Source organism: Gopherus flavomarginatus, chromosome 10, assembly GCF_025201925.1.
Source record: "Gopherus flavomarginatus isolate rGopFla2 chromosome 10, rGopFla2.mat.asm, whole genome shotgun sequence".
Classification (NCBI taxonomy): Eukaryota; Metazoa; Chordata; order Testudines; family Testudinidae; genus Gopherus; species Gopherus flavomarginatus.
In genome coordinates this window covers 21,709,499-21,735,867 of record NC_066626.1, presented here as the reverse complement: position 1 = coordinate 21,735,867, position 26,369 = coordinate 21,709,499, and the positions used below count along the sequence as shown (strand labels likewise).

The following is a 26,369-nucleotide window of genomic DNA, read 5'->3' as shown; positions in this document are numbered from 1 at the left end:
GGAATTACTGACACTGGTAAATTGAGCTAATTATGTGTCTGGTTTCCACATCCTTCAAGTTTTTAGAACCAGTAGATCTCATTCTTTTCCACTCATATATTGGAAACAGAAAGTAAGCTTTTTTTTTTTTTTTTTTAAACTCTGAGTAAGTTTCTCAACTTCGAATGAACTAGTTCAAACAAAAGAAAAATTCTTTGTGTATCTGCAGAAAAGGCTACTGCTGTCAAAAACTACTTTATCACTTCAGCAAGGTTCAGGTGCTTAGCCAATAACTTCCAACATTTCAGTGGTATGACTTTCTTTAAAACATTGGCAGCAAATGTATATTAATTGAATGGTTCATCTCCAGCCCTAACTTATTGTGGCTGACACGAATGATTGTCAGATGCCCATGTCATAGCAGCATCTACCAAAGTACTTTGTATTGAGAATATTGTCAAGAAAATGAGGTGGAATGAGTGAATCTACTTCTCCATTGCCTGCAATTTAACTTTATTGTTGGGTATTTCATTCTACTGTTTCTTGAATTTTTTTTTCCAAATTTCAATAGCATTGTAATAGAGCAGCTGTCTTTTTGTAATTTGTCTATAGTGATGGAAATAGATTTCAGTATATCACGATAGCTTGACCAGCTTAGAACATAATAAAATATACATAGCTTTGTCTACACTAGGCTATTAGAACATAATGAATACTTCTAAAACACCTCTAAATTGTACTTTAGAGAGAGGCGGAGGAGGAGCATTGGAAAGGGAAAAGTGAGTATTTTTCAGATGAGAGTAGGAGTGGGGAGATAGTGGAAAGGAACCAAGAGGGTTGAGTGAAAAAGGGAGAGCCTGAGAGTGATGAGCTAAAAAAGAGAGTGAGATTGGGAGGAAGGGAGGGAGAAGGGGATGGGAAGGAATAACAAAATGTAATGCAAAGAGAAAGCAGGAGGGAAGGAAAGAATGAAGAACAGACATTGGAGGTTGAGGAGGGCGGCGGGAAGGGAGGAAAAGGCCTGTCTATATATCACAGAACTGCACTTTAAATCATATTATGGCATCATATTGATTAATAGCTTATGTGCCTGCCTGTTTTAGGAGGTGTCTCCCATCTCTTAGGGATTTTGGATTAGAAAGAGATGTCCATACCGCAAGTGTTACTTATGGAGAAAGCCCTTCTCAGTGAGGAAGGCTTTGCAGCATTTCCTACAGATGGTCAGACTGGATTTGCCTGATCGCCTCTGGAAGATTATTCCATAGCTGTATCCCGTTGACTAAGAATGTTTTGTCTCCCACTCTACACACTTTGCCCTGAGCTTTTTGATCTGTGTTGTCAGAGAAGTGCAGCTGTCGCAAAAATGGAAGAGAGTATGGGAAAAGCGAAAAATAAGTTGAATGCCAAAATTTTATGATAAATAATATGTGAATATTTGAATTTACACTTTGTGTATGTCTAGATATTGCCAAAGCATCTCTGCCAGGGAAGGGAAGGCTTATCTCTGGTTCATCAGTTTACTTCTGAAAAATCAGATTTTTTGCCTTTTGAAATGAGTGTACACCAAATGACAGATATTCTGACAAGCTTTCCCAGGGGACACTACTTCCAACATTTCTGCCAAGGTTACCTCCCTCTTTCCCTCTGCTACTCATTTTGAACCCTGCAGTGTAAGGGAGGAATGTAGAGGAAGATGGGAATGTATGAGAGGGGAGAGCTTTAGTGACATCGCCCACTGAAATGCCAGCAACCGTTAATACAGCCTTAGTGGTGCCCTGAGAATGGAATTTGGCCTCTGGTCAATAGATAGTGAATGTCACTACTATGCTCTAACGAGATAAACAAGTTTTTGTTTCTCTGCTAGTCCCAGGTCTACTTCTTTCCATGCTGTTGTGCAGGTAGTGACTAATTTTGTAAATTGTATGTGAATGAATCTTTTAAAACGAGAAGCAAACAGGCCAAAGGCTCCTGTTTTTCTGGAAGTGAGTCACCATCTAGTATTAGGGGGTAGCCGTGTTAATCTGTATCCACAAAAACAACAAGGAGTCCGGTGGCACCTTAAAACTAACAGATTTATTTGGGCATAAGCTTTCATGGGTAAAAGAATTGAGGTTTTTTACTCACGAAAACTTATGCCCAGATAAATTTGTTAGTCTTTAAGGTGCCACTGGACTCCTTTACCATCCAATATTCCTATATAGTGTGAGATAGATATAGATATTTGCTTTAGAATAGGCTATCAATGAGTCTTGAATGCCTTTACACAAAAAACTTTGTCCATAAGACACTGAAACAAGGATGCCTTTCCAAGCCCACACCGGGCTCCTAGTGGGCATATCCTTAAACCACATGGGATGGGCGAGAAATAGCAGCCTCCTTGGAGGCCAGTCCTTACCCAGTGCACAAAGACTCTTTCTGCGGTGGTAACTAGGGGAGCAGTGTCAGCTGGAGCTGGGCTTGAGGAGAGGTATCTTCAGAACCGTGGACATCTATGTGTGATACAGGCGATGGTTGGCTGATGTCGTGTTAGTTCTAATTTACTAAAATAATGTCAACCAGTCGTTCCTGTGATCACTTGGTCTTTCCACTCACCCTTTGTCTCGACTATTTAGATTTATAAGGTCTTTGCAGCAGGGACCGTTTTAGTATTTGTATAGCACCCAGCACAATCCTGACAGTAGTCTTTTGGGTGCTATCATAAAGAACAAAAAATAATTCATGTTCAGGTTGCCCCCCTTATTACCAGGAGATGAAGTCCAGCTATGAAAAATATGGAAAAGTATATTTTTAATAGAGATCACTCCCCGGTGTGGTGTTCATGGTATGAAGTTATATACAGTGCACGTTATACATTTTTTATTCCATATATGATCCTTTGCATGGTTATTGCTGGAATATAGGACAAATTGAGTCCTATATTGAGTTGATACAGAGAGTGAGATATGGGGCAAAAAAAAAAGTTACATTCCGTAAAACAAGAGTCTAGTGTCATCCTAATTAGCTTTAGTGCAAAATACAGAGCATTTTATTTAAATCTCTTTACTAAGGATAGGTTGATTTAAAAAAAAATTATCATCTTTTAGGAAGCTGACAACCACTGGAGAGTATTTGAGGCTTGTTATAGACTGTCTAAAATATTTTGTTTGAAATTGATATCAGGAAGCAGAGAAGTACTAAAATGGATGTGTAACCAGTTGGAAAGAGCTCAACTTAGCTGAGAATTTCTGATGAAAATCTTTTGGGTTGGGACTAAAATTTAATTTTCCCTATCAAAGCTTTTTTTAAATAATATTTTTAAATGTTTTCTCTCTTGTAGACAATACCATTTCTCATACAATTTTGTAGATCATCAGTAAACATAACAATTTTTTCTTTGTGTTCTTTTCACTTTACAGAAAGACCCAGATTATTTGCAGCTTTGGCTGGACAGTTTTGTTTCTAGCTATGAACAATTTCTGGATGTGGACTTCGAGAAACTTCCCACGAGGTATGTAGAAATTCAGATCTGCTCATCTTGTGTTTGATATCTGGAGAGAACCTGGCTGTGTTCTGGGCTCCAAATCCTGTTTAAAATATATGTTATATAATGGTTTGTTCCATGCCAGTATTTCTTGACTGGCACTCCCAGTCCCATTCTTTAAAGGTCAAATTTGGGTTGCTAATGATGAAACTAAGTAAACAGTGGTATTTGCATCAAACCAGGAAATGGCATCAACATAAATTTTGTTTTTGTTAGCAGAAATTTACTTATTACAGCTCTTTGTACATTGCTGAAATAAGTATTCTGCAGTAAGCCTGGTGCGTGAAGTAATATTTTGGTGGTTTAAAAGAATATACAAGGGAAAGATCTGGATTGTAGATATAGTTTTGCGATTTAATCTCTGGGATTATTTTAATATTAAGGATGAGATAAAATTCTAAATTTGACTAATATAGTTGAAAAAATGTGAAAATAAGATGCTTCTTTACTTGTCTGCTTAGACCTTAGTTCAGGCTTTTGTATATTGTCCTGCAACAGCAGTGTTACCACCCCTAAACATTGAAAAATCATGAGATTGATTTGAAGCATGAAATTTTAAAATATAATAAATGTTTGGTTCTTTTATGCCTTCTGGTTTTTGAACCTTCAGGGTTCATGTTCTCAAGCTTTTCTTCACAGCCATGAGGGCTAGAATTTTTTTTTTTTTTAACGAAAGCCTGGCTTTAGGAACTAGGGCATTTAAGAAAAACCAAATACTGTGAGAGGAAAAAAAATCATGAGAGTTGACCATAGTACTATAGCCAGTATTACACTGTCTTAGGAGATAGTGATGAATGCAGAGAATGAGGCTCCCTGTACTGTGGTTCTGGTCCTAAATCCATTACAATCAATGTTGGATCAGGTTTTATTTAAGTATTAGCAGTGTCCACAATTGTTGCAAGGAAACACTGAACCCTGAAATTGGGTCCTAGCAACTTAAAAGTGTACTTTTTCTTAGCTATGTGTAATAATACTTTTCATATAGAATTGATTATATCCAATTTATAACAAAAACTAAAAATGTTCTGTTTTGTATTGCATAGTCTGTCAGTTTTGCTTTGGTGAGGCAAAAATGTGTCCTCATAGGGTTGTGTATTTTTGCCTAGAAAGTGCATAACTTCTAAATTGTCATTCTATAACATATAGTTTAGTATGAGAAATGTTAACAGTGGAATAACTGGACTAAATTAGAAGTGTTTGGAAGTGTTTATCAACTACAGAATTGTTTTCATTTTTTCAGTAGCAACATGGCAGAAGATTAAAAGGAAAAAAACAAACATAAAGATAAACTGTGCAAAAGCAGTGACAGTGCCTTCATTGTGTGCGGAGTGATAGTTTCAAGAGCTCAATATAAAATCTAGTATTTTGCTGAGATTAATGACAGGATTAGTGCTGTGACCTAAAAGAATAAGACTGTATAGGATTGGACTCATTCTCTAACAGATATAGAGAGAAAATGTCTAGGCAAAATAAGGGAGAGGGCAGGTGACTATGGTGTTTTGATAGCCAGAAATAAATATCCTACTATGAGACAGTTTATGTTCATTTTAACAATAAATCGGTTTCTGTCCCTGATTGAACTTCGATATAATCACACTTGGTGACATCCTTCTGGATTTATTTTGTCATACATTATAAAATGTTGTAACTTTGATAGTGCAGTATTTCAAAGAGAAGAAATACAAAAGAATCAGAAATAATTCAAAATAAATATGGAGAGATCACTTTATAATCAGCACATTACACCATGACATTCACTTATACCAAAGCTAATCTCTAATTTGTGTCCCGGAGTTGCTTCCCCTTTATACATTTTAATCAAAAGCTAATTCTCCCTTCGATTCTGAAAGTGGTTGTGTTCTGCAAGCTGAAATGAGGAATTGTTGATGGAGAGAAAGCTGCTATGTGTACTTTCATCTGATAGGATCTCAAAATGTTTTACATGCATGCAGCACTTGATAGATGTTTCTGGGTGAAAGGCAGCTGAGAATGAGCCCACGTCCAGACTAACCCGCGGCATCGGCGGGTTAAAATCGATTGCTCGGGGATCGATATATCGCGTCTAGTCTGGACGCGATGTATCGATCCCCGAGCGCGCTTACATCGATTCCGGAACTCCATCAACCCGAACGGAGTTCCGGAATCGACACGGAGAGCCGCGGACATCGATGCCGCGCCGTCTGGACGGGTGAGTACCTCGATTTTAGAAATTCGACTTCAGCTACGTTATTCACGTAGCTGAAGTTGCGTATCTAAAATCGATTTTAATACCCTAGTCTGGACGTGGCCTGAGTGTTGTAAAACAGGGCAAGGAGAGGAAACTTTGAACAAACTAAGGCACTCTACTTTAATGAAAAATACCATGGGATTTATGTCCATGAAGAGAATATGGGACTTCAATTTTATCAGCCAAAAGACCAAAACACAGCTGACTTCATGGAACTCTAATTTGCTCTTGTCTGAGACATGAAGGAGTGAGTCAGTACTACTGAGATTTGAATCTAAATGGGTAATACCACAAGTGGGTCTGATTATAAGAACATCTTTTTCTGCACATAAAAATGTATTTCCTTTTAAATCTTGTATGCCAAGTTTGGGAACCTGAAAAATCACATTTTGTGTAATACATATCTCAAAAAACTCTGAATTAGTTTGTTCTCGAAGTGTGGATAAAACATATATGGTAAGGTATTATAGGCCAGAGAAAGAACCATTGGTTGTAGGGTGGATCTTCTTTTGCAACCCTATGCCTCAGTATGATTGCTACTTATAATTTTTTGTAGTGTTTTATCTAGATTAGATTTAAGTGTTTCAAGCAGTGGGGTTTATACCACTTCCATTGTGAAGGTGAGTACTCAGCAGTGTAATAGATCTGTTGACATCTGTGTATATTGAACATGAGATATTGTCGGTCCACTATTTTGCATTTTTCAAAGCATCTATTGCATCTTACTATATTTACAAATGAAAGGGTAATGTCTTACCAGTTGTTTAGAGGTTATTTTCCCTGCTGAGTGGGGAAGAAATTTTTCACTCTGGTTAATAACTGAAATAACTGCAAAAGCAGTATGAGTATGTTATCAGTTTACGACAAAGAAGCTTAAAGGAAGTTGTTGAAGAACAAATCAAACATTTTTACATACTTTATGGTGTTAGTTCAAACCCACATAAAAATGACTTTAGACACATGAAAGTCACATAAATAGCACATTTGTCAGGAGTTTATGGCTAAAAAGTGAAGTGTGATTTTTCTGCAGTTCTTATATTTTTAAGTCTGTGCTTCCTTTTGTAAAAATGCTAATCTGTAGTTAAACTGCAGCAGGATGAATAACAGTTGGAGACCAGTTTGACTCCATTCACACAATTAGTGTGGTGGATTAACATGTTCACCCATGTTAATGCAAAGATTGAGAAAATAATTAATGAGAGAACTATATTAGTTCCACAGATGCATCAGATTTCTTTCACTTCCAGGTTTTGATGATTTGCTGATAGTCTGACTTTAAAGACAGTGGTTCACAGTTACCAATGAATTGCACCTCTGACTCTTCCTAATCTCTTCCAGTGTAACCCCCTTCATGTCTCTGCTATCACATGTCTCCAGGTGATTCTCCTATTGTAGATCTGCACTTCATTGTAAACCCATGTCTGGGATCCAGGCTTCTGGACTCAGTGTTTCCAAGCCAGCACTTGAGTGTCCACATAGCATTGTAACCTGGGTTTACAGTTGCTGGACCCAAGTCTCACAGCCATGCTCACTCATTATACTGTGCTGTGCAGATCTTCTGATTCAGATCTGTGGTTTCAGCTGTGTCCATATTGCAAAATGACAGGGCTTGGACCTGAGTTACAAGGGAAAATCAGCTTCTGACCACACTCCTAGCAGGGTCCTAGAACTGGGTCCCGAGTGCCCATTGACCTGAGTCAGAGATACTGTATTTATGTGTAGACAGAAGGAGTGCTTGGGCTCAAACCTGAGTCAGAGCCCAGGCTTAGTCTAAAGTGTAGAGCATACTCCTACTCTCAGGCCTGGCACTGTATTGCAGTCCCTTGGTGTTAACTATGATTTCCTCAACAAGTGTGTCTTAGGCCTTGTCTACACTACACGTTTAAACCGATTTTAGCAGCATTAAACCGATTTAACGCTGTACCCGTCCACACTACGTGGCCCTTTATTTCGATATAAAGGGCTCTTTAAATCGGTTTCTGTACTTCTCCCCGACGAGAGGAGTAGCGCTAAAATCGGTATTACCATATCGGATTAGGTTTAGTGTGGCCGCAAATCGACGGTATTGGCCTCCGGGCGGTATCCCACAGTGCACCACTGTGACTGCTCTGGACAGCATTCTGAACTCGGATGCACTGGCCAGGTAGACGGGAAAAGCCCTGTGAACTTTTGAATTTCATTTCCTGTTTGGCCAGCGTGGAGCTCTGATCAGCACAGGTGACCATGCAGAGCTCATCAATTCAGGTAGCAATGCAGTTTCCTGAGAATAGAAAAAGAGCTCCAGCATGGACCGCACGGGAGGTGCTGGATCTGATCGCTGTATGGGGAGAGGATTCAGTGCTAACAGAACTCCGTTCCAAAAGACGAAATGAAAAAATATTTGAAAAAATTTCCAAGGCTATGATGGAGAAAGGCCACACCAGGGAGTCAGTGCAGTGCAGAGTGAAAGTTAAGGAGCTCAGACAAGCCTACCAAAAAACCAAAGCAGCAAATGGAAAGTCTGGGTCAGGTCCAAAAACATGTCACTTCTACGCTGAGCTGCATGCAATTTTAGGGGGCTGCGCCACCACTACCTCACCCCTGTCTGTGGATTCCGAGGTGGGGGTTGTAATCTCAACCATGGCTGAGAATTCTGTGGAGGGGGAAGATGAAGAGGAGGAGGAAGAGGAGGATGACCTTGCAGTGAGCACACAGCACTCGGTTAGCCCCAACTGCCAGAAGCTTTTTGTGACCCAGACAGAATTACCCTCCCAAGCCACTAGCCCAGACAGTGAAGCCATGGAAGCGACTTCTGGTGAGTGTACCTTTGTAAATATAAAACATGGTTTAAAAGCAAGTGTTTTTTAATGATTGATTTGCCATGAGGGCTTGGGATGCATTCGCGGCCAGTAAAGTTACTGGAAAAGTTTGATAACATGAAGACCAAGGACAGGGTAGGCCCACTGCTCAGTGAGGAGGTGGAAACAGTAACGGGAGACTTGGAAATGGCAGAGATGCTTAATGACTTCTTTGTTTCGGTCTTCACTGAGAAGTCTGAAGGAATGTCTAGTATAGTGAATGCTTATGGGAAGAGGGTAGGATTAGAAGATAAAATAAAAAAAGAGCAAGTAAAAAATCACTTAGAAAAGTTAGATGCCTGCAAGTCACCAGGGCCTGATGAAATGCATCCTAGAATACTCAAGGAGTTAATAGAGGAGGTAACTGAACCTCTAGCTATTATCTTTGGGAAATCATGGGAGACGGGGGAGATTCCAGAAGACTGGAAGGGGGCAAATATAGTGCCCATCTATAAAAAGGGAAATAAAAACAACCCAGGAAACTACAGACCAGTTAGTTTAACTTCTGTGCCAGGGAAGATAATGGAGCAAGTAATTAAAGAAATCATCTGCGAACACTTGGAAGGTGGTAAGGTGATAGGGAATAGCCAGCATGGATTTGTAAAGAACAAATCGTGTCAAACTAATCTGATAACATTCTTTGATAGGATAACGAGCCTTGTGGATAAGGGAGAAGCGGTGAATGTGATAAACCTAGACTTTAGTAAGGCATTTGATACGGTCTCGCATGATATTCTTATAGATAAACTAGGAAAGTACCATTTAGATGGGGCTACTATAAGGTGGGTGCATAACTGGCTGGATAACCGTACTCAGAGAGTAGTTATTAATGGCTCCCAATCCTGCTGGAAAGGTATAACAAGTGCGGTTCCGCAGGGGTCTGTTTTGGGACCGGCTCTGTTCAATATCTTCATCAACGATTTAGATGTTGGCATAGAAAGTACGCTTATTAAGTTTGCGGACGATACCAAACTGGGAGGGATTGCAACTGCTTTGGAGGACAGGGTCAAAATTCAAAATGATCTGGACAAATTGGAGAAATGGTCTGAGGTAAGGTAAGGATGAAGTTCAATAAAGATAAATGCAAAGTGCTCCACTTAGGAAGGAACAATCAGTTTCACACATACAGAATGGGAAGAGACTGTCTAGGAAGGAGTATGGCAGAAAGAGATCTAGGGGTCATAGTGGACCACAAGCTTAATATGAGTCAACAGTGTGATACTGTTGCAAAAAAAGCAAACGTGATTCTGGGATGCATTAACAGGTGTGTTGTAAACAAGACATGAGAAGTCATTCTTCCGCTTTACTCTGCACTGGTTAGGCCTCAACTGGAGTATTGTGTCCAGTTCTGGGCACCGCATTTCAAGAAAGATGTGGAGAAATTGGAGAGGGTCCAGAGAAGAGCAACAAGAATGATTAAAGGTCTTGAGAACATGACCTATGAAGGAAGGCTGAAGGAATTGGGTTTGTTTAGTTTGGAAAAGAGAAGACTGAGAGGGGACATGATAGCAGTTTTCAGGTATCTAAAAGGGTGTCATCAGGAAGAAGGAGAAAACTTGTTCACCTTAGCCTCCAGTGATAGAACAAGAAGCAATGGACTTAAACTGCAGCAAGGGAGATTCAGGTTGGACATTAGGAAAAAGTTCCTAACTGTCAGGGTAGTTAAACACTGGAATAGATTGCCTAGGGAAGTTGTGGAATCTCCATCTCTGGAGATATTTAAGAGTAGGTTAGATAAATATCTATTAGGGATGGTCTAGACAGTATTTGGTCCTGCCATGAGGGCAGGGGACTGGACTCGATGACCTTTCGAGGTCCCTTCCAGTCCTAGAGTCTGAGTCTGTCTGGGGATGGAGCGGAAATCCTCCAGGGACGTCTCCATGAAGCGCTCCTGAAGGTACTCCAAAAGCATTTGCAGAAGGTTTCTGGGCAAGGCAGTCTTGTTCCGTCCACCATGGTAGGACACTTGACCACGCCATGCATGTAGCAAGTAATCTGGTATCATTGCATGACAAAGCCTAGCTGCGTATGGTCCCGGTGATTGCTGGCATTCAAGAAACATCCGTTCTTTATCTCGCTGTGTTATCCTCAGGAGAGTGATATCGTTCATGGTAACCTAGTTGAAATTCAGGAATTTAATTAAGGGGACAGAGCTGGCCATTTTCCTCCTGGGCTGTTGCTTAAAAGAAATCTTTCCTTGCACGTAGCCAAGCGGGGGGAGGGGAAGAAGGATAGCACTGAGCTTTTTTGCTTTTGGCTAGCAGGAATCTTCCCAGCTACCAGCCACGCGGTGGGGGGGAAAAAGGGGGTGATTAGCAGTGATCTTCCATGATACCAGCCATGCGGTGGGGGGAGGGCTAAAGCAATCATCCTAGAGAATTGGATGGGGGGGGTTGGCTTCTGCTGCTGCATGTTAACAGGAAAGAAGCATCAGAGGGCACTGTGTATCTGAAGGCTGGAGAAGCCAAAAGACAATGTTACCATGGCCGCATGCAAGCTGAATTCTGATGCCCGGACCTGCGTCTGTGAGACCTGTAACACCAGAGCCGCAGGCACTCAATATTAAGATGCAAAATACGACCTTGTAGTGAAATCACATGTGCTATGTAAGGTGAATAGTGTTGTTCACTGTGAAAGAGTATAACCATTGTTCTGCAAAATGTATCTTTTTAAATAATTCTCTCCCTTTTTTCCCCTCCCTCATGCAGCTGCACATTTTCAAGCCTCCCTACTCCATCCCGAAGGCTATCTCAGATAAGGCGGAGGAAAAAAAAGACGTGAGACGAAATGTTCTCGAAAATCATGGAAGTAACCCGCAATGAAAGAGCTCATCTGAAGGAGTGGAAGGATGTAGTATCAAATTACAGGAAAGATGCCAGTGAACGTGAGGACAGGAGGGACACTTGAGATGAGAGGTGGTGGCAGGAAGATCTGAGGTGTAGGCAGGAAGATCAGCGGTGGCGGGATGCAACACTGGTGCTGCTGCGTGATCAAACTGATATCCTCCGACGTCTGGTGGATCTTCAGGAAGAGCAGCGGGGTCACAGAGTGCCTCTGCAGCCCCTGTGTAACCACCCTCACCGCTCACCATGTTCCACATCTTCCTCACCCAGACATGTAAGAACGCATGGGGGAAGGCTTCGTGCACCCACCCACTCCACCCCCGTGGACAGTCCAACCAAAAGGCTGTCATTACATTGAAATGTGTTTAATGGCCTTTTCCTTCCCTCCTATTCTCCTCCCAAACCACACCCGGGATACCTTGTCAGTTCTCTGCCTCTTTTTATAATTACTTTTTAATAATAAATACATGATTTTAAACGATAGTGACTGTATTTCCTTAAGCAAGCTGTAATCGTATGGGGAGAGTGGGTTGCTTACAGGGAAGGAGTCAATAAAGAGGGGGGTTCATGGAGGGGAAACAAACAAAGCAGTCACACCGTACCCTGGCCCGTGATGAAACTTGTTTTCAAAGCTTCTCTGATGCGCACCGCTTTGTGGTGTGCTCTTCTAATCGCCCTAGTGTCTGGCTGCGCGTAATCAGCGGCCAGGTGATTTGCCTCAGCCTCCCACCCTGCCATAAAGGTCTCCCCCTTACTCTCACAGAGATTGTGGAGCACACAGCAAGCAGCAATAACAAAAGGGACATTGGTTTGGCTGACGTCTGAGCAAGTCAGTAATGTGCGCCAGCGCGCCTTTAAACGGCCAAATGCGCATTCTACCACCATCCTGCACTTGCTCAGCCTGTAGTTGAACAGCTCCTGACCACTGTCCAGGCTGCCTGTGTATGGCTTCATGAGCCATGGCATTAAGGGGTAGGCTGGGTCCCCCAGGATAACTATAGGCATTTCAACATCCCCAACTGTTATTGTCTGGTCTGGGAAGTAATTCCCTTGCTGCAGCAGTTTAAACAGAGCAGTGCTTCTGAAGACGCGAGCGTCATGAACCCTTCCTGGCCATCCCACGTGGATGCTGGTGAAACGTCCCTTGTGATCCACCAGTGCTTGCAGCACCATTGAAAAGTACCCCTTGCGGTTTATGTACTGGGTGCCCTGGTGCTCCGGTGCCAAGATAGGGATATGGGTTCCATCTATAGCCTCCCCACAGATAGGGAATCCCATTGCAGCAAAGCCATCCACTATGACCTGCACGTTTCCCAGAGTCACAACCTTTCGTAGCAGCAGCTTAATGATTGCTTTGGCTACTTGCATCACAGCAACCCCCACAGTAGATTTTCCCACTCCAAATTGATTCCCGACTGACAGGTAGCTGTCTGGCATTGCAAGCTTCCAGAGGGCTATTGCCACTCGCTTCTCCACTGTTGAGGGCTGCTCTTATCTTGGTGTTCTGGCGTTTCAGGGCAGGGGAAAGCAAGTCACAAAGTTCCATGAAAGTGCCCTTATGCATGCGAAAGTTTCGCAGCCACTGCGAATTGTCCCACACCCGCAAAACTATGCGGTCCCACCAGTCTGTGCTTGTTTCCCGGGCCCAAAATCGGCGTTCAGTGGCTAGAACCTGCCCCATTACCAGCAGGATCTCCAAAGTGCAGGGACTCGCAGTTTGAGATAATTCTGTGTCCATGTCCTTATCACTCTCGTTGCCGCGCTGCCATAGCCGCCGCCGCCTCCTCCTTGCCTGGCTTTGCAGGTCCCGGTTCAGCATAGACTGCACGAGAATGCGCGAGGTGTTTACAACGTCCAAGATTGCGGTATTGATCTGAGCAGGGTCCATGCTTGCTGTGCTATGGCGTTTGCACAGTTCACCTAGGAAAAAAGGCGCGAAATGGTTGTCTGCTGCTTTCGGGGGAGGGGGGGGTGTGAGGCTGTACCCAGAACCACCCGTGACACTGTTTTTGCCCCATCAGGCACTGGGCTGTCAACCCAGAATTCCAAGGGATAGGGGAGACTGTGGGAACTATGGGATAGCTATGCGATAGCTACCCATAGTGCAACGCTCCAGAAATCGACGCTAGCCTCGGACCGTGGACGCACACCATCGAATTAATGTGCTTAGTGTGGTCTTGTGCACTCGACTTTATACAATCTGTTTTACAAAACTGGTTTATGTAAAATCGGAATAATCCCGTAATGTAGACGTACCCTGAGGCTCAGATCTTCGTTTCTGGAGAAGAAAGTGAGATGGCTAGTGAATCAGTACACAAGTTAGAATTTTATTTTGGCTTGTGGATGAACTTCTGACCCATGTCTTTTAAAAGAAAAATACATACTAAAAACAAACATCGGTTAATACCAGATTTTCCAATTCCCCTTTGAAATAGTCTTGTTTACACAGCTAGCTATACTAGGAAAAGCTGATACTGTGCTTTATGTACACAGCAAATCAGTCAGATTGTCTCCACAAATCTGACTGATTTGCTGTGGTGATATGCTAAAATCCTGCTCCATGAGGGATAAGAAATCTTGCTTGTTTCAAATAAACTTGTATTATATTTTCAGTCAGAGCAGCTCTACAAAAACGGACTTTTTTTTTTTTTTGCTCTGCACACAATCTCTTGTTATAATTTTTTTTGCAGTGGCTTATGCAGTAGCACAGAAAATGTGGAATTGGTAATAACTTCCAGTCTTGCTCCCTGAGGCTTTTTTTCCCTCTGTCTCATCAGTCAGCCTGTCTTTGGGTAGGGTGACCAGATGTCATGATTTTATAGGAACAGTCCCAATATTTGGGGCTTTTTTTTTTTCTTTTGGATGGGCTTCTATTACCACCCGCCTCGTCCCAATTTTTCACTCTTGCTATCTGGTCACTCTATCTTCGGGGGAGGGGGTGGTGGTGTGTGGCATGAGAGAGTTGCTGCTTACTTTACTGTGCAGCATGTAAACCTCTTGCTGAGAAACTACAGTTGGCCTTTTTGGAAAGCTACCTGTCTAGCTTAATTGAAATTATCAATAGAGAAATTTGTGGCCTGTGAAGGATTCTGTGTACATTGACTTATGCAAAATGTGGGCATATACCCTGGTATCTAGAAAGAGGAGGCTGCCTTCACAGAAAGATGCATTTCTTTTTTGGAGGTTGTGTGAACTTCAGACAGCATTTGTATAGCGTTCCAAAGGATCAGAAGAGTGTGCACAGCTGTGCTGTATATGAGTACTTTGAGTTCAGCTAGATGGCACTAATATTCTGGAAATACACATTTACATATATATCAGTGGGTTCTACTTAGGGGAGAGAGTCTCTCTGGTTGGTTTAGCAAACTATATCAATTTCTCCTCTTTTCCTCTGCAGAGATTTCTTCTCCAGTGCTAACAGATACAAATTATTTTGGCCCCAAATAGTACTGTATTTTCCTTTTAAATATTGGTAGGTATCATCTGAATAGTTGTTCCCCCCGTCCATAAAGTTCCACTTTTGGAGTTGGATCTGATTTTGGAGGTTGATTTTTCTCGCTTACCATATCTGGTTCTAACTACAGGCTGTTGCAGGCTGGGTCCTCCAGTTGTTGCCAGCTCTTCATTTTCCCAAAACTATTTCCCATATGTTTCCCTGAAGTATCCTCCCTAGGTCAGACAGCTGACACAACAGAGCATCTCTTCATCAGGTGAAAGAATGAATGAACAACTCTTGGACTGAAAACTGCACTCCCTGCAAGTGAGATAATGACAGAAGGAGTCTATAGTAAACATTGCTGCTCCAACCCATCTGAGCATTTCCAGGATGTTATTGAACCAGAATAATCTATGTAGCAGTATTGTGTATTCTGGCCTTGCTGCTGTTTTTGTCTGTAATTTTCTTCTCCTGAGTCTCTCTGATATTTTACACAAATCTTTTGAACATAGGAAGATCGACTGGTGAGAATGCATGATGGTTCCCTAGAGTAAAGTCTGGGCATGGCAGGACTCTGATACATTGATTGTGCCAACATAATAGTATTGTGCTTTCTGTTTCTTTGCTTTTTAAAAATAAGGAGAGGAACAAATCTATTTCCTGGTTTGATCTCCAGAAACAAGTAATGATGGGGCATTAATTATTAATGCACCAGCCAAGTGCCAGGAGTCAGATGGATTGCTGGGGATTTCTGTCTGCCAGACCCCTTATTTTCCAGTTTTCTCACATGTAATAGTCCCATTAAATTTCTTATTTGTGTGTCTTGTATACTTAAGACACTGAAAAATTTCACTGTGGATATTTGGTAATTGGGCTTCAGTGGCTACTTTGTAGTTAATATTGTATTTATTTAGTTACTTTTGATCAGTACCAGTGATTGTAAAAATTTTTAATAGGGTGGCCATACCTTAATATATTTTGTATCACCTTCTCCTTGATTTGGGATTGCACGGACCAGTTCCCCTAGTTTTTCCTGTGGTGACTACAGCAGTTACTTACACGGACAAGTAATGTTAAGAAAACTATTCAATGTATTTTTAGCTGCCTTTCAATACAATGTAGCAGCTGAGAACAAGGAGGAAGAGCCGGCACAGTGTGACCGGGCAGTTTTTTGTGAACCAGCAAATATTTGTGAACCACCAATAGCCCCAGTTTAGGAACATGTGTATTACAACAGTGCACACAAATACACAAAATGTATAAATAAAAAAAATCATTTACATACATTAATTATTTTGTGTATTTTTTTAAAGGGTGGATGATGTGCCTCCTGGAATATCACTACTTCCTGATAATATTCTGCAGGTCCTGAGGCTTCAGCTGCTACAATGTGTCCAAAAAATGTCAGATGGACTAGAGGAGGAACAACAAGCCCTATCACTTTTACTTGTCAAATTCTTTATTATCCTTTGCAGGTATTTATTTGGTCTGGCTGCTTCTTTCACCAGTGTATTGTTTTGTCTGGGAAATCTTGATTTACTTAAAACGATATAGATAGAGATTCTTCATACACATGCAGTGTGACAAACATTGCCCAGTAGAGACAGAGAGACTCCATATTGCAGTCAAAACACACGGTATAATGAAAGGAAAAAAATAATAATATGGATAAAGAAGGCCATGATGAGAAAGGGACTGAGTGGAGAAAATGACAGCATATTATTTGTATTGAAAGTTCAAATGTATGTTAAATAACAGAAACAAGATTTAAAAAAAAAAAAAGATTGCTAATATGTTTTTGGCCATGAAATAACTTCCAAGGGAACTGTCCAGGGAAAAGTGATTCACATTCTTAACATATTTACATGTCCCTTAGTTTAGGAAAATATTTTATTTTATATTACTGGCATCTTCTGAAACTTTTATCTTCTTTTTTGTGCTATTGCTTAACCATATATCAAACAACCATATAAGTAGAGGTCTAAAATGTCCATTCCTCCAAAATTTTAAATTGTTCATTAACACAATTTAGAATACAACAGTTTTATCTCTAACAATGTCTATTGAGACAGAGCTGCTCTAAATTACACTCTGCAACTGTCCCCTGAGGAATATCTACAAAATGAGCATAGCTCTGTCACTGGCCATGTACACTCCTCATCTCCAATATGTCCCCATGATGTTGTCTAGAAAGGACCCAGCTCTACTCTGGCCAGAGAAATCTCCTTTTGCTAGGGATATTCCTCAGGAACCCTTTTCAACCTTGTGGTCCTTTCACCCTGCCAGAAAAATGAAAAGGCAGTGTATGGCAAGAGACAGTTGTGCCCAAATTGCGTTAAAATTCTAAGGGTATGTCCAGACTACCTGCCGGATCGGTGGGTAGCGATCGATTTATCAGGAATCGATATATTGCGTCTCATCTAGACGCGATATATCGATCCCCGAATGCGCTCCCGTCGACTCTGGAACTCCACTAGAGCGAGCCGTGGTAGTGGAGTCGACAGGGGAGACGCGGCCGTCGATCCTGTGCCGTGAGGGCAAGAGGTAAGTCGAAATAAGATACGTCGACTTCAGCTATGCTGTTCCCATATCTGAAGTTGCGTATCTTACATTGACCCCCCCCACTCCCAGTGTAGACCAGGCCTAAGGATAAGTTAAGGAAAGAGTAGTAGCTGTAGCTTTAGATTTCTGTTCTTTGTCAATTTTAGTTAGTCATTGAAAAAATATATTCTTTTTTGTCACTGAACTCCTTATTTTAGTTCACATGCCTCAAGGGTTGAGAAGTGTGTTTGTAAGACCTACAATATGCAAGCAGGGTTGGCTTTCTTTTGCCTTTTATGTTTTGTGTAGTGTTCTAAAAATATACACTCAGATGCCTGTCCTTTTAATTAAAAGAAAAAAAACCAAAACTGATAATAGGTCTGTGGAAAACTCACTCGGAGTTTTAGAAACCATTTGTGGCTAAGCCACCAGTTTTCTTAGTGATGTAAGAGGAATAATTGTTGTCTTTGGTACCAGATTCCATTTCTGAGTTTTGTTTATTTAGAATGCTCTGTGAATCAATTTAACTTCTGAAATCTGAGATTCCAGATAAAACAGATGTGACTGGAGCTCTGACTGTACTCTGATTTTCTTTTAGCTGGAAGACACACATGTATAGTATCTTAATGTGAGAGGAATAAACATTACAGTATATTAGTTTTGTGGGTATTTTTAAAGTATTGACGTGTACTATTTTATATTGAATGCTAATAAAAGCTTCAGGGGCCTGTTCAAATAATATTACAGTATACAAACAACTGTGGCTCATGTTGCTCCTACAGAAATCTGGCTAATGTGGAAGAAATTGGGACTTGCTCCTACATTAACCATATCATCACCATGACTACACTCTACATTCAGCAGGTACGTGGAGTTACAACTCTCGTATATGTTGCTGCTAGAAATATAGAAGGAGGATTGAGGGCTCAAGGTTGGGAACTAGGGGGTCTACATTTTCTTCCTAACTCTGCCACAAACTTCTTGTATGTCTTTAGGCAGGTCACACATTCTTTCTGTACCTCAGTTTTCTATCTTTAAAATCAAAACAACAATACCTACCCACGTTACTGCAATGATTTAAGGCTTCTTTTATTTATATATACAAAAGGGCTTTACAATCCTTAGTTGAGAGTACTCTAGAACAGCCAAGTATTCGGAATTTATACTAAGTTGGATGAGTGTAGAATTTAATGAAAGGCTGAAGAGAAGGCTTAATCATTGCCTGCTTATATGTAGCTATTCCTGTACTGGATCAGTAATGCATTTTTTTCACTGCTTATTTACAAACATCTGAAAAGTCTTAATGGAACAGTTTTAAAATGTGTTCTAAGCAATTGAAGTTAAAAGAATTATTTCAGAAGAATTGGTTTCTGTAGTTAGTAGGTGATTTCAGTACTTCAGTTTATGGTGCGTGTTGAAATGTCTGCAATACATAGGAAGTATTTGGGTAGGGAATATTTAAAATTGTGGAGGTCTGTTCCCCACAGTGTACATGTGAAATTGCCATTAGTGTCAGTGAGTGTTATGCATGTATATCATGAAGATAGTAGAACCTTTGAGTTGATGATTATTGTTAGTACATTGTATATTGCATATCTCAGTAAAGCAGAAGGAATTTCTGCTGGGATTTTCAAAGGAGCCTAAGTGTGGCAGGTTCAGATATGCCATTAAAAGTCAGTGAGAATCAGATGCCCAACACCCTAAAGGTCTCTGGAGAATCCCAGCCTTAACTCTGTTGGTGGACTTCTTCCTTCACAAAATTTATGTTCCTAGAAGGATTCTGATCATAATTGTTTCTTTTCTCTCAGTTAAAAAGCAAAACTAAAGAGAAAGAAGTGGCAGATCAGTCACCTATAGAAGAGTTTGTAAGACACGCATTGGCTTTTTGTGAAAGTCTCTATGATCCGTATCGAAACTGGAGGCAGCAAATTGCAGGGTATGTGTTTACCTAATATGGTAAATTCTAATACTGTGATAATTTCTTTAAAATGTTACTATAATATCTTATGGTTTCAACGCAACCATGGTCACTGCACACCAAGCTGAAATGAGACATAATTATACTGACACATTTGTACCCTTGCATTTTAGTAGCTACTAGCATTGGTAGCACTGAGGACTAGATTTGATACCAATAAGCTTTCCCAAAGATATGTTCTGTATTGAAAACATAAATGAAGGAATCAAGAAAGTATCTCTTTGCACCAATCAATACTATGAAGCAGACATACTGATAATTTTTAGGGTACTGTAGTACATTGCCACTAAGAGTATTGGAGTACTAATCCATCCCAATTCCATCAAATAAAAACCCAGGTTTTTTTATTTGTAAGTTCTGGAGAGAATAGGTAGCCAGGGTCCCAGCTGAGGACTTCCTGAGGTACATGTTGAGAAGCATATTAGTGATATATGCTATATGCTGGGTTCTCATCACCTGAAATCGTGTATGATTTTTTGCTAGAGATGCTACCTGTTCCCCTTTTTTAGTACTAAAAATAGAGATTGAGAGGAAATAATTAATCTATTGCAAATCCCTACATACTCCTGCTTACTTTTAAAACATTTATTAAACTTTTCAAGTATACAAATTATTATTTACAAAACAGATGTTGTTTTGTTAGCATTATTGTGGTATTCGTTACCACAGTATCAAAACAGAATTTTAAAAGGCTCTGCATTTAGTTGGAAGCTGTTGCACTATGACCTACATAGCTGAATCAAATATGAGCCCAATCTTCATCTGAAAATTTTACTAGCAATAATTTCTTATAGTAGCTTTCCCATTTTCCCGGAAAATAGTGTCTTATGAATCCATCAGTTTTTCCAAGGGATAACAACATTTCCCTACTACAGCTGCCCAAAATATGGGGAAAGGAAGGAGATAAGAGGAGGAAAACAATACAGAGCTCCTTATCAAGTAAGATCCAGTCCCAGGAGACCTCAGGCCCTGAGAGGAGTGCTGGTGAGGCTCTGAGTACTTCCGGACCATGAAGCGTGTTTAGATTCCAACTAAGTCCCATATATCAGCGTAAAAGGGCTTAGTACCAAAGAATGCTACTACTAAGAGACTGGCTTCACTGGAATCAATCAACTGTGGAAGATTTACCTTTCAGTGGCCAGAAGCTTTTTGCAGATTCCATGGATGACTCATTCATAACCTACTCTAGGGCAACACTTAAGTCTTTAGGAATATACATGCCTGCAAATAAAAGGAAGTTTAGCAGGTCTCAATCAGCACAAAGATCCCGCCCTGCTCTATTTTCCACCTTCCCTAGGTTATTGGAACCACTGGCTAAGTATCATAGAATCTTAGAATCAAAGACTATCAGGGTTGGAAGGGACCTTAGGAGGTCATGTAGTCCAATCCCTTGCTCAAAGCAGGACCAATCCCCCACGAAATCAACCCAGCCAGGGATTTGTCAAGCCTGACCTTAAACATCTAAGGAAGGAGATTCCACCACCTCCCTAGATAACCCATTCCAGTGCTTCACCACCCTCCTAGTGAAAATGTTTTTCCTAATATCCAACCTAAACCTCCCTCACTGCAACTTGAGACCATTACTCCTTGTTCAGTCATTGGCTACCACTGAGAACAGTCTAGATCCATCCTCTTTGGAACCCCCTTTCAGGTAGTTGAAAGCAGATATCAAATCCGCCCTCATTCTTCTCTTCTGCAGACTAAATAATCCCAGTTCCCTCAGCCTCTCCTCATAAATCGTGTGCTTCAGCCCCCTAATCATTTTTGTTGCCCTCTTCTGGACTCTTTCCAGTTTTTCCACATCCTTCTTGTAGTGTGGGGCCCAAAACTGGACACACTAGTCCAGATGAGGCCTCACCAGTGCCGAATAGAGGGGAATGATCACCTCCCTCGATCTGCTGGCAATGCTTCTACTTATACAGCCCAAAATGCCATTAGCCTTCTTGGCAACAAGGGGACCCTGTTGACTTATATCCAGGTTCTCGTCCAGTGTAAACCGTAGGTCCTTTTCTGCAGAACTACTGCCTGGCCACTCGATCCCTGGTCTGTAGCAGTGCATGGGACTCTTCCGTCCTAAGTGCAGGACTCTGCACTTGTCCTTGTTGAACCTATTCAGATTTCTTTTGGCCCAATCCTCTAATTTGTCTAGATCCCTCTGCATCCTATCCCTACACTCCAGCATATCTACCACTCCTCCCAGTTTAGTGTCATCTGCAAACTTGCTGAGAGTGCAGTCCACGCCATCCTCCAGGTCATTAATGAGGATATTTAACAAAACCAGCCCCAGGACCGACCCTTGGGGCACTCCGCTTGATACCAGCTGCCGATTAGACATGGAGCCATTGATCACTCCCCGTTGAGCCCCATGATCTAGCCAGCTTTCTGTCCACCTTATAGTCCATTCATCCAGCCCATACTTCTTTAACTTGCCTGCAAAAATACTGTGGGAGATTGTATCAGAAGCTTTGCTAAAGTCAAGGAATAACACGTCCACTGCTTTCCCCTCATCCACAGATCCAGTTATCTCCTCATAGAAGGCAATTAGGTTAGTCAGGCATGACTTGCCCTTGGTGAATCCATGCTGACTGTTCCTGATCACTTTCCTCTCCTCCAAGTGATTCAGAATTGATTACTTGAAGACCTGCTCCATGATTTTTCCAGAGACTGAGGTGAGGCTGACTGGCCTGTAGTTCTCCGGATCCTCCTCCTTCCCTTTTTTAAAGATGGGCACTACATTAGCCTTTTTCCAGTCATGCGTGACCTCCCCCGATCGCCATGAGTTTTCAAAGCTAGTGGTCAATGGCTCTACAATCACATCCACCAACTCCTTTAGCGCCCTCGGATGCAGTGCATCTGGCCCCATGGACTTGTGCTCGTCCAACTTTTCTAAATAGTCCCAAACCACTTCTTTCTCCACAGAGGGCTGGTCATCTCCTCCCCATTCTGTGCTGCCCAGTGCAGCAGTCTGGGAACTGACCTTGTTCGGGAAAGACAGAGGCAAAAAAAGCATTGGAGTAGCTGGAGTCTCAAGAACACTGCTGAAGTGGAGTGACTAACTCCAGCCCTGTTGGTAATTTTAGAACAGGGAATGAGTTTAAGTGGTTGAGGTTTTCAAAGAAAAAGCCTGCAACTACCTTGACTGCTTTATCCCAGCCTTCACCATCATGCAAATGCCAGTTTTGCTGGTTTGGTCATGAGACCTGACCACCAAATGACTAGATTTCCTCAGCTGCATGATACAACCCTGCTTCCTCAATTTGGTCACTGCCTCTCTATTTTATCAAAGATGGGAGGCTATAGCATTGGACAAATGGGTATTGGAGGCCATTACTTCAGATTATACTATCCAATTTACCTCCACCCTGCCCTTTCAACCCCTTTCCCCATTCCTTTTCAGGGACCCCCTCTCAGAGCAGTTGCTGACACAGGAGACCTCATCACTCCAGAGTCTAGGAGCCATAGAGCCAGTCCCACTTCAACACATAGGAAAAAGGTTCTATTCAAGATATTTTCTGAAACCTAAGAAAAATTAGGGTTGGAGGCCAATAGTAGGTCTCAGGCAATTGAATAAGCATGTCCAACATTTGAAATTCAGAATGGTGTCCCTAGCAGTTAATCCCTCCCTGCAATTTGGCAATGACTTTGTGACCCTCAACCTCAAAGATGTCTATTTCCACATGGTGCTTTGTCCTTCTCACAAAAGATTTCTTTATTTCACTTTCAATTGCAATCATTACCCGTACTGTATACTACGCTGTACCCCCATGGTATTCTCAAAAATCATTGCAGTAATAGCTACATACCTCTGTCATCTAGGAATAACTGTCTTCCCTACCTCAATGACTGGCTTCTCCAGAGTCGGTCATATCAGGAGGTATGGTCAAGCAGTTCAAACAAGTTTAGGAAGGAAGGAAGATAAATCTCGAGAAATCGATCTTGACTCCCTACCCAACAAAATGTCTTTATAGAAGCGCTTCTGGATTTGATAATGGGCAAAGCTCATCTCCCACTTGACAGGTTCCGTACTTTAAAAAACATTATACAAAGTGTGTATGTAGCAGAGCCCTCAAGTTCCAGCAAGGACATGTCTGCAACTGTGGGACACATGGCAGCTTGTGTTTTTATGACACAAAATACCAGGCTGCATCTTTGACATCTCCAGGAGTGGCTCAGTACTGTTTTATACCCAACAAGCACACACATCTGTATCCAGTCAGGTCCTAAAGTCACTCATCTAGTGGATGAATCCATCCAAAATTTATGCAGGAATCCTGTTCAGCTGGAATCCCTCTACATTCTTCCTAACACTGGATGCTTACCTTTTGGGGCTGGGGATCCCATTTGGGCCCATGTACAGTCCAAGGCAAATGGCCACAACAGGAACAGCTCTTTCACATCAACCTGTTGGAATTAAGGGTGGTCAGAAATGCTTGCCACCACTTTCTTCTCTTACTCAAAATCAAGTCCATTAAGATCATCACAACATAGCATGTGTGTAGTATATCAATCAGCAGGGCAGAACACATTTCCCCTCACTCTGCACCAAAGCAATAAAGTTTTGGAAGTGGTGCATAGCCAAGCGAATAATCATCTTGGCTTCTTACCTCCCATGGATACAAACAGCATGGCGGATAACCTGAGTAGACATTTATCTCTTGTATCCTCAACAAAATATTCCTAGCTTGTGGATTTCCAGAGGTCAACCTTTTTGCCATAGCAGCAAACACAAAGTATAGGAAATTCTGTTCTAGATGGAGATTCAATCCCCAATCTCTAGGAGACGCTTTCCTCATTACATGGTGAGATGGGGTCTGCTCCCTACACTGGCCCTGCAAGAGCGGAGTTAGGCCACGTGGGGCAAATCAGCTAATTGGTTTGCAAACAGGGGAGCTTTAGGCTGGAGGTAGCTAATTAATGAGAACATCATGTGTGAGGGACAGGTGGGGCTTCTACAATAGACAGGAAATTGGGAGCAGAGGAGGGGGAAGGGAGAAATCTGCAGTCACTCCCTGGGAGAAGGAAGGAATATTGGAGGGCTGCAGAGACAAAGTTGCCTAAAGTTACTCCCTGGGAGAAGGGAGTGAAAAGATTGGCAAACCTGGGGGAGTGGCAAAGGCAAGGATTTATGGAAGCGGCTCAGGGAAAGACAGCAAGGTGCAGGAAACAGATCGTGGCTGCTGTGTAGAGGGTTCCTGAACTGGAACCTGGAGTAGAAGCTGGGCTCCGGGCTCCCCTGCCAGCCACTGTGGGAGTGGATATCTAAAATAGTGAATGCCAGTGAAAATGAGGTAAGATCAGAGTCTAAAATAGGGAAAGAACAAGTCAAAAATTACTTAGACAAGTTAGATGTTTTCAGATCACCAGGGCTTGATTAAATGCGTCCTAGAATACTCAAGGAGCTGACTGAGGAGATATCTGAGCCAACAAAAATCTTAATCCCCCCCCCCCCCCACACACCAAACCCTGCTATTGCAACTTTAAGGTTACAGACTTAAACAGAAAAAAGTCAAGATATGCAAAAACTGAGGTTTAGAGATTGCATACATTTATCACCTACCCATGTATTATAAAGAAAAAGGCTGAACATTTATCTAGACGGAACTTGATTGCAACTGATCCACTTCAAGCTCTCAATTTCTTTCTCTATTCTAAAAACTAAGCTATTTTTTCTGAATTGGTAGAGGATGGAAGCCAGAATGAACAGAGAGAGAGAAATATGACAGAATCATTTTGGTTTTATGAGATTAAAATGCTAATATAATCACTGTTGAAATAAAGATTTAAGAGCAGTATCAGTGAGTAATTTTCCTTAAAATTAATCTTTTTCCATAATAAACCCCTAATACAGTTTCTTGCCCATTTTCAAATTGCATGGTGTAGAAATTTGGCAGTAAAGTTGGTGGCTTGGTTACTGTTATTACGATCAAATAACAGATTCCTCTTTTTAAAAAACCAAAACCATATTGTAAATGTCAAACCATTTTAAGTATGGAGCAGCGAACACATGACTATTTGTGACTCAGTTTTCAGGATGAAAACACTTATTCTTTCTTTTTTATCTTGTAGGATAAAGATACTGTAGTTTGTTTCTGCAGTGTATTTGTGACGTATTCACAAATAAACGTTGGTACCATCTCTGACTTCTCTCATGTATCATTTTTTTGATTATAGGCGAATCCTGAGTAGTGTTGAAAAGAGCAGACAGAAGTATAAACCTGCTTCCCTCACAGTGGAATTCATCCCTTTCTTTTACCGTAAGTACTATTGCCAGTGTGTGTGTTTGTTACTGATCACCTTTCAAGGAACAAACTTCTTGGTGCTATAGTTTCAAGCTTCCTTTCCAAGGAGAGGGCTTATTGAAGTTTGCTCTACCTCTTTTTGTACCTAAGAATTTGGCTTTGTTTGGCGTGCCATCATCATGCCATCCTCATCTGTGGTATTGTGGACTTCCTCAGTCTGGATCTTTCAAGCATTTTCATGGTGCAGCATACCATACTTGAACGAAAAGATGGTCTTATGGCTCACCTGCTGTCTCCTATGCTGTTGCACATGCAACCTGCCTTTCCATGTATGTTAATATAACATCGCTGTGGCAACAGCAGAAGTTATGGCATGGAAAAGTAATATTAGGAGAGTATTTATGTATTTTCAGTTGCCTACTATGTGTTTTTAGCCACTGGAAACAAGAAAAGCCGAAACCACATAACCAGCAAATGCTCCTTGGACCATTGTTTGGCAACATCTGTGCTAAGCTATGTTTCTTCTGGTCAAATCATTAAATGTAGCTGTGACAACTGTGTATTTTTAGATTTCAAACGTTCTTAGCATTAGAAATGGCTTCAGGAGAAATCAAAAGGGGAGGGCCTCGAGGCATGTACTGTATTTTGGTACACCATTACATAGACTGCTGTGTCTAGGACATACAGTAATTGTAGGACACTCTACACAGTTTTGTCCTGTTCTCTAACGGTAGGAAGAACTATGCAAAGGAGCATTGTGGATGAATTA

The 26,369-nt window shown here is 41.4% G+C and overlaps 1 protein-coding gene across 2 annotated transcripts in view; it reads left to right on the top strand.

Annotated features, from left to right (window-relative positions):
- Positions 1–26,369, top strand: part of NBEAL1 (neurobeachin like 1) — a 145,606-nt gene that overhangs the window by 17,914 nt on the left and 101,323 nt on the right. For both annotated transcript variants that reach the window (XM_050969552.1, XM_050969551.1), the window contains exons 3-7: positions 3,375–3,466; positions 16,156–16,317; positions 18,166–18,247; positions 19,192–19,319; positions 25,533–25,615. In XM_050969552.1, the coding sequence (XP_050825509.1) occupies positions 3,375–3,466; positions 16,156–16,317; positions 18,166–18,247; positions 19,192–19,319; positions 25,533–25,615 (547 nt within the window). The remainder of the gene's footprint in view (positions 1–3,374; positions 3,467–16,155; positions 16,318–18,165; positions 18,248–19,191; positions 19,320–25,532; positions 25,616–26,369) is intronic.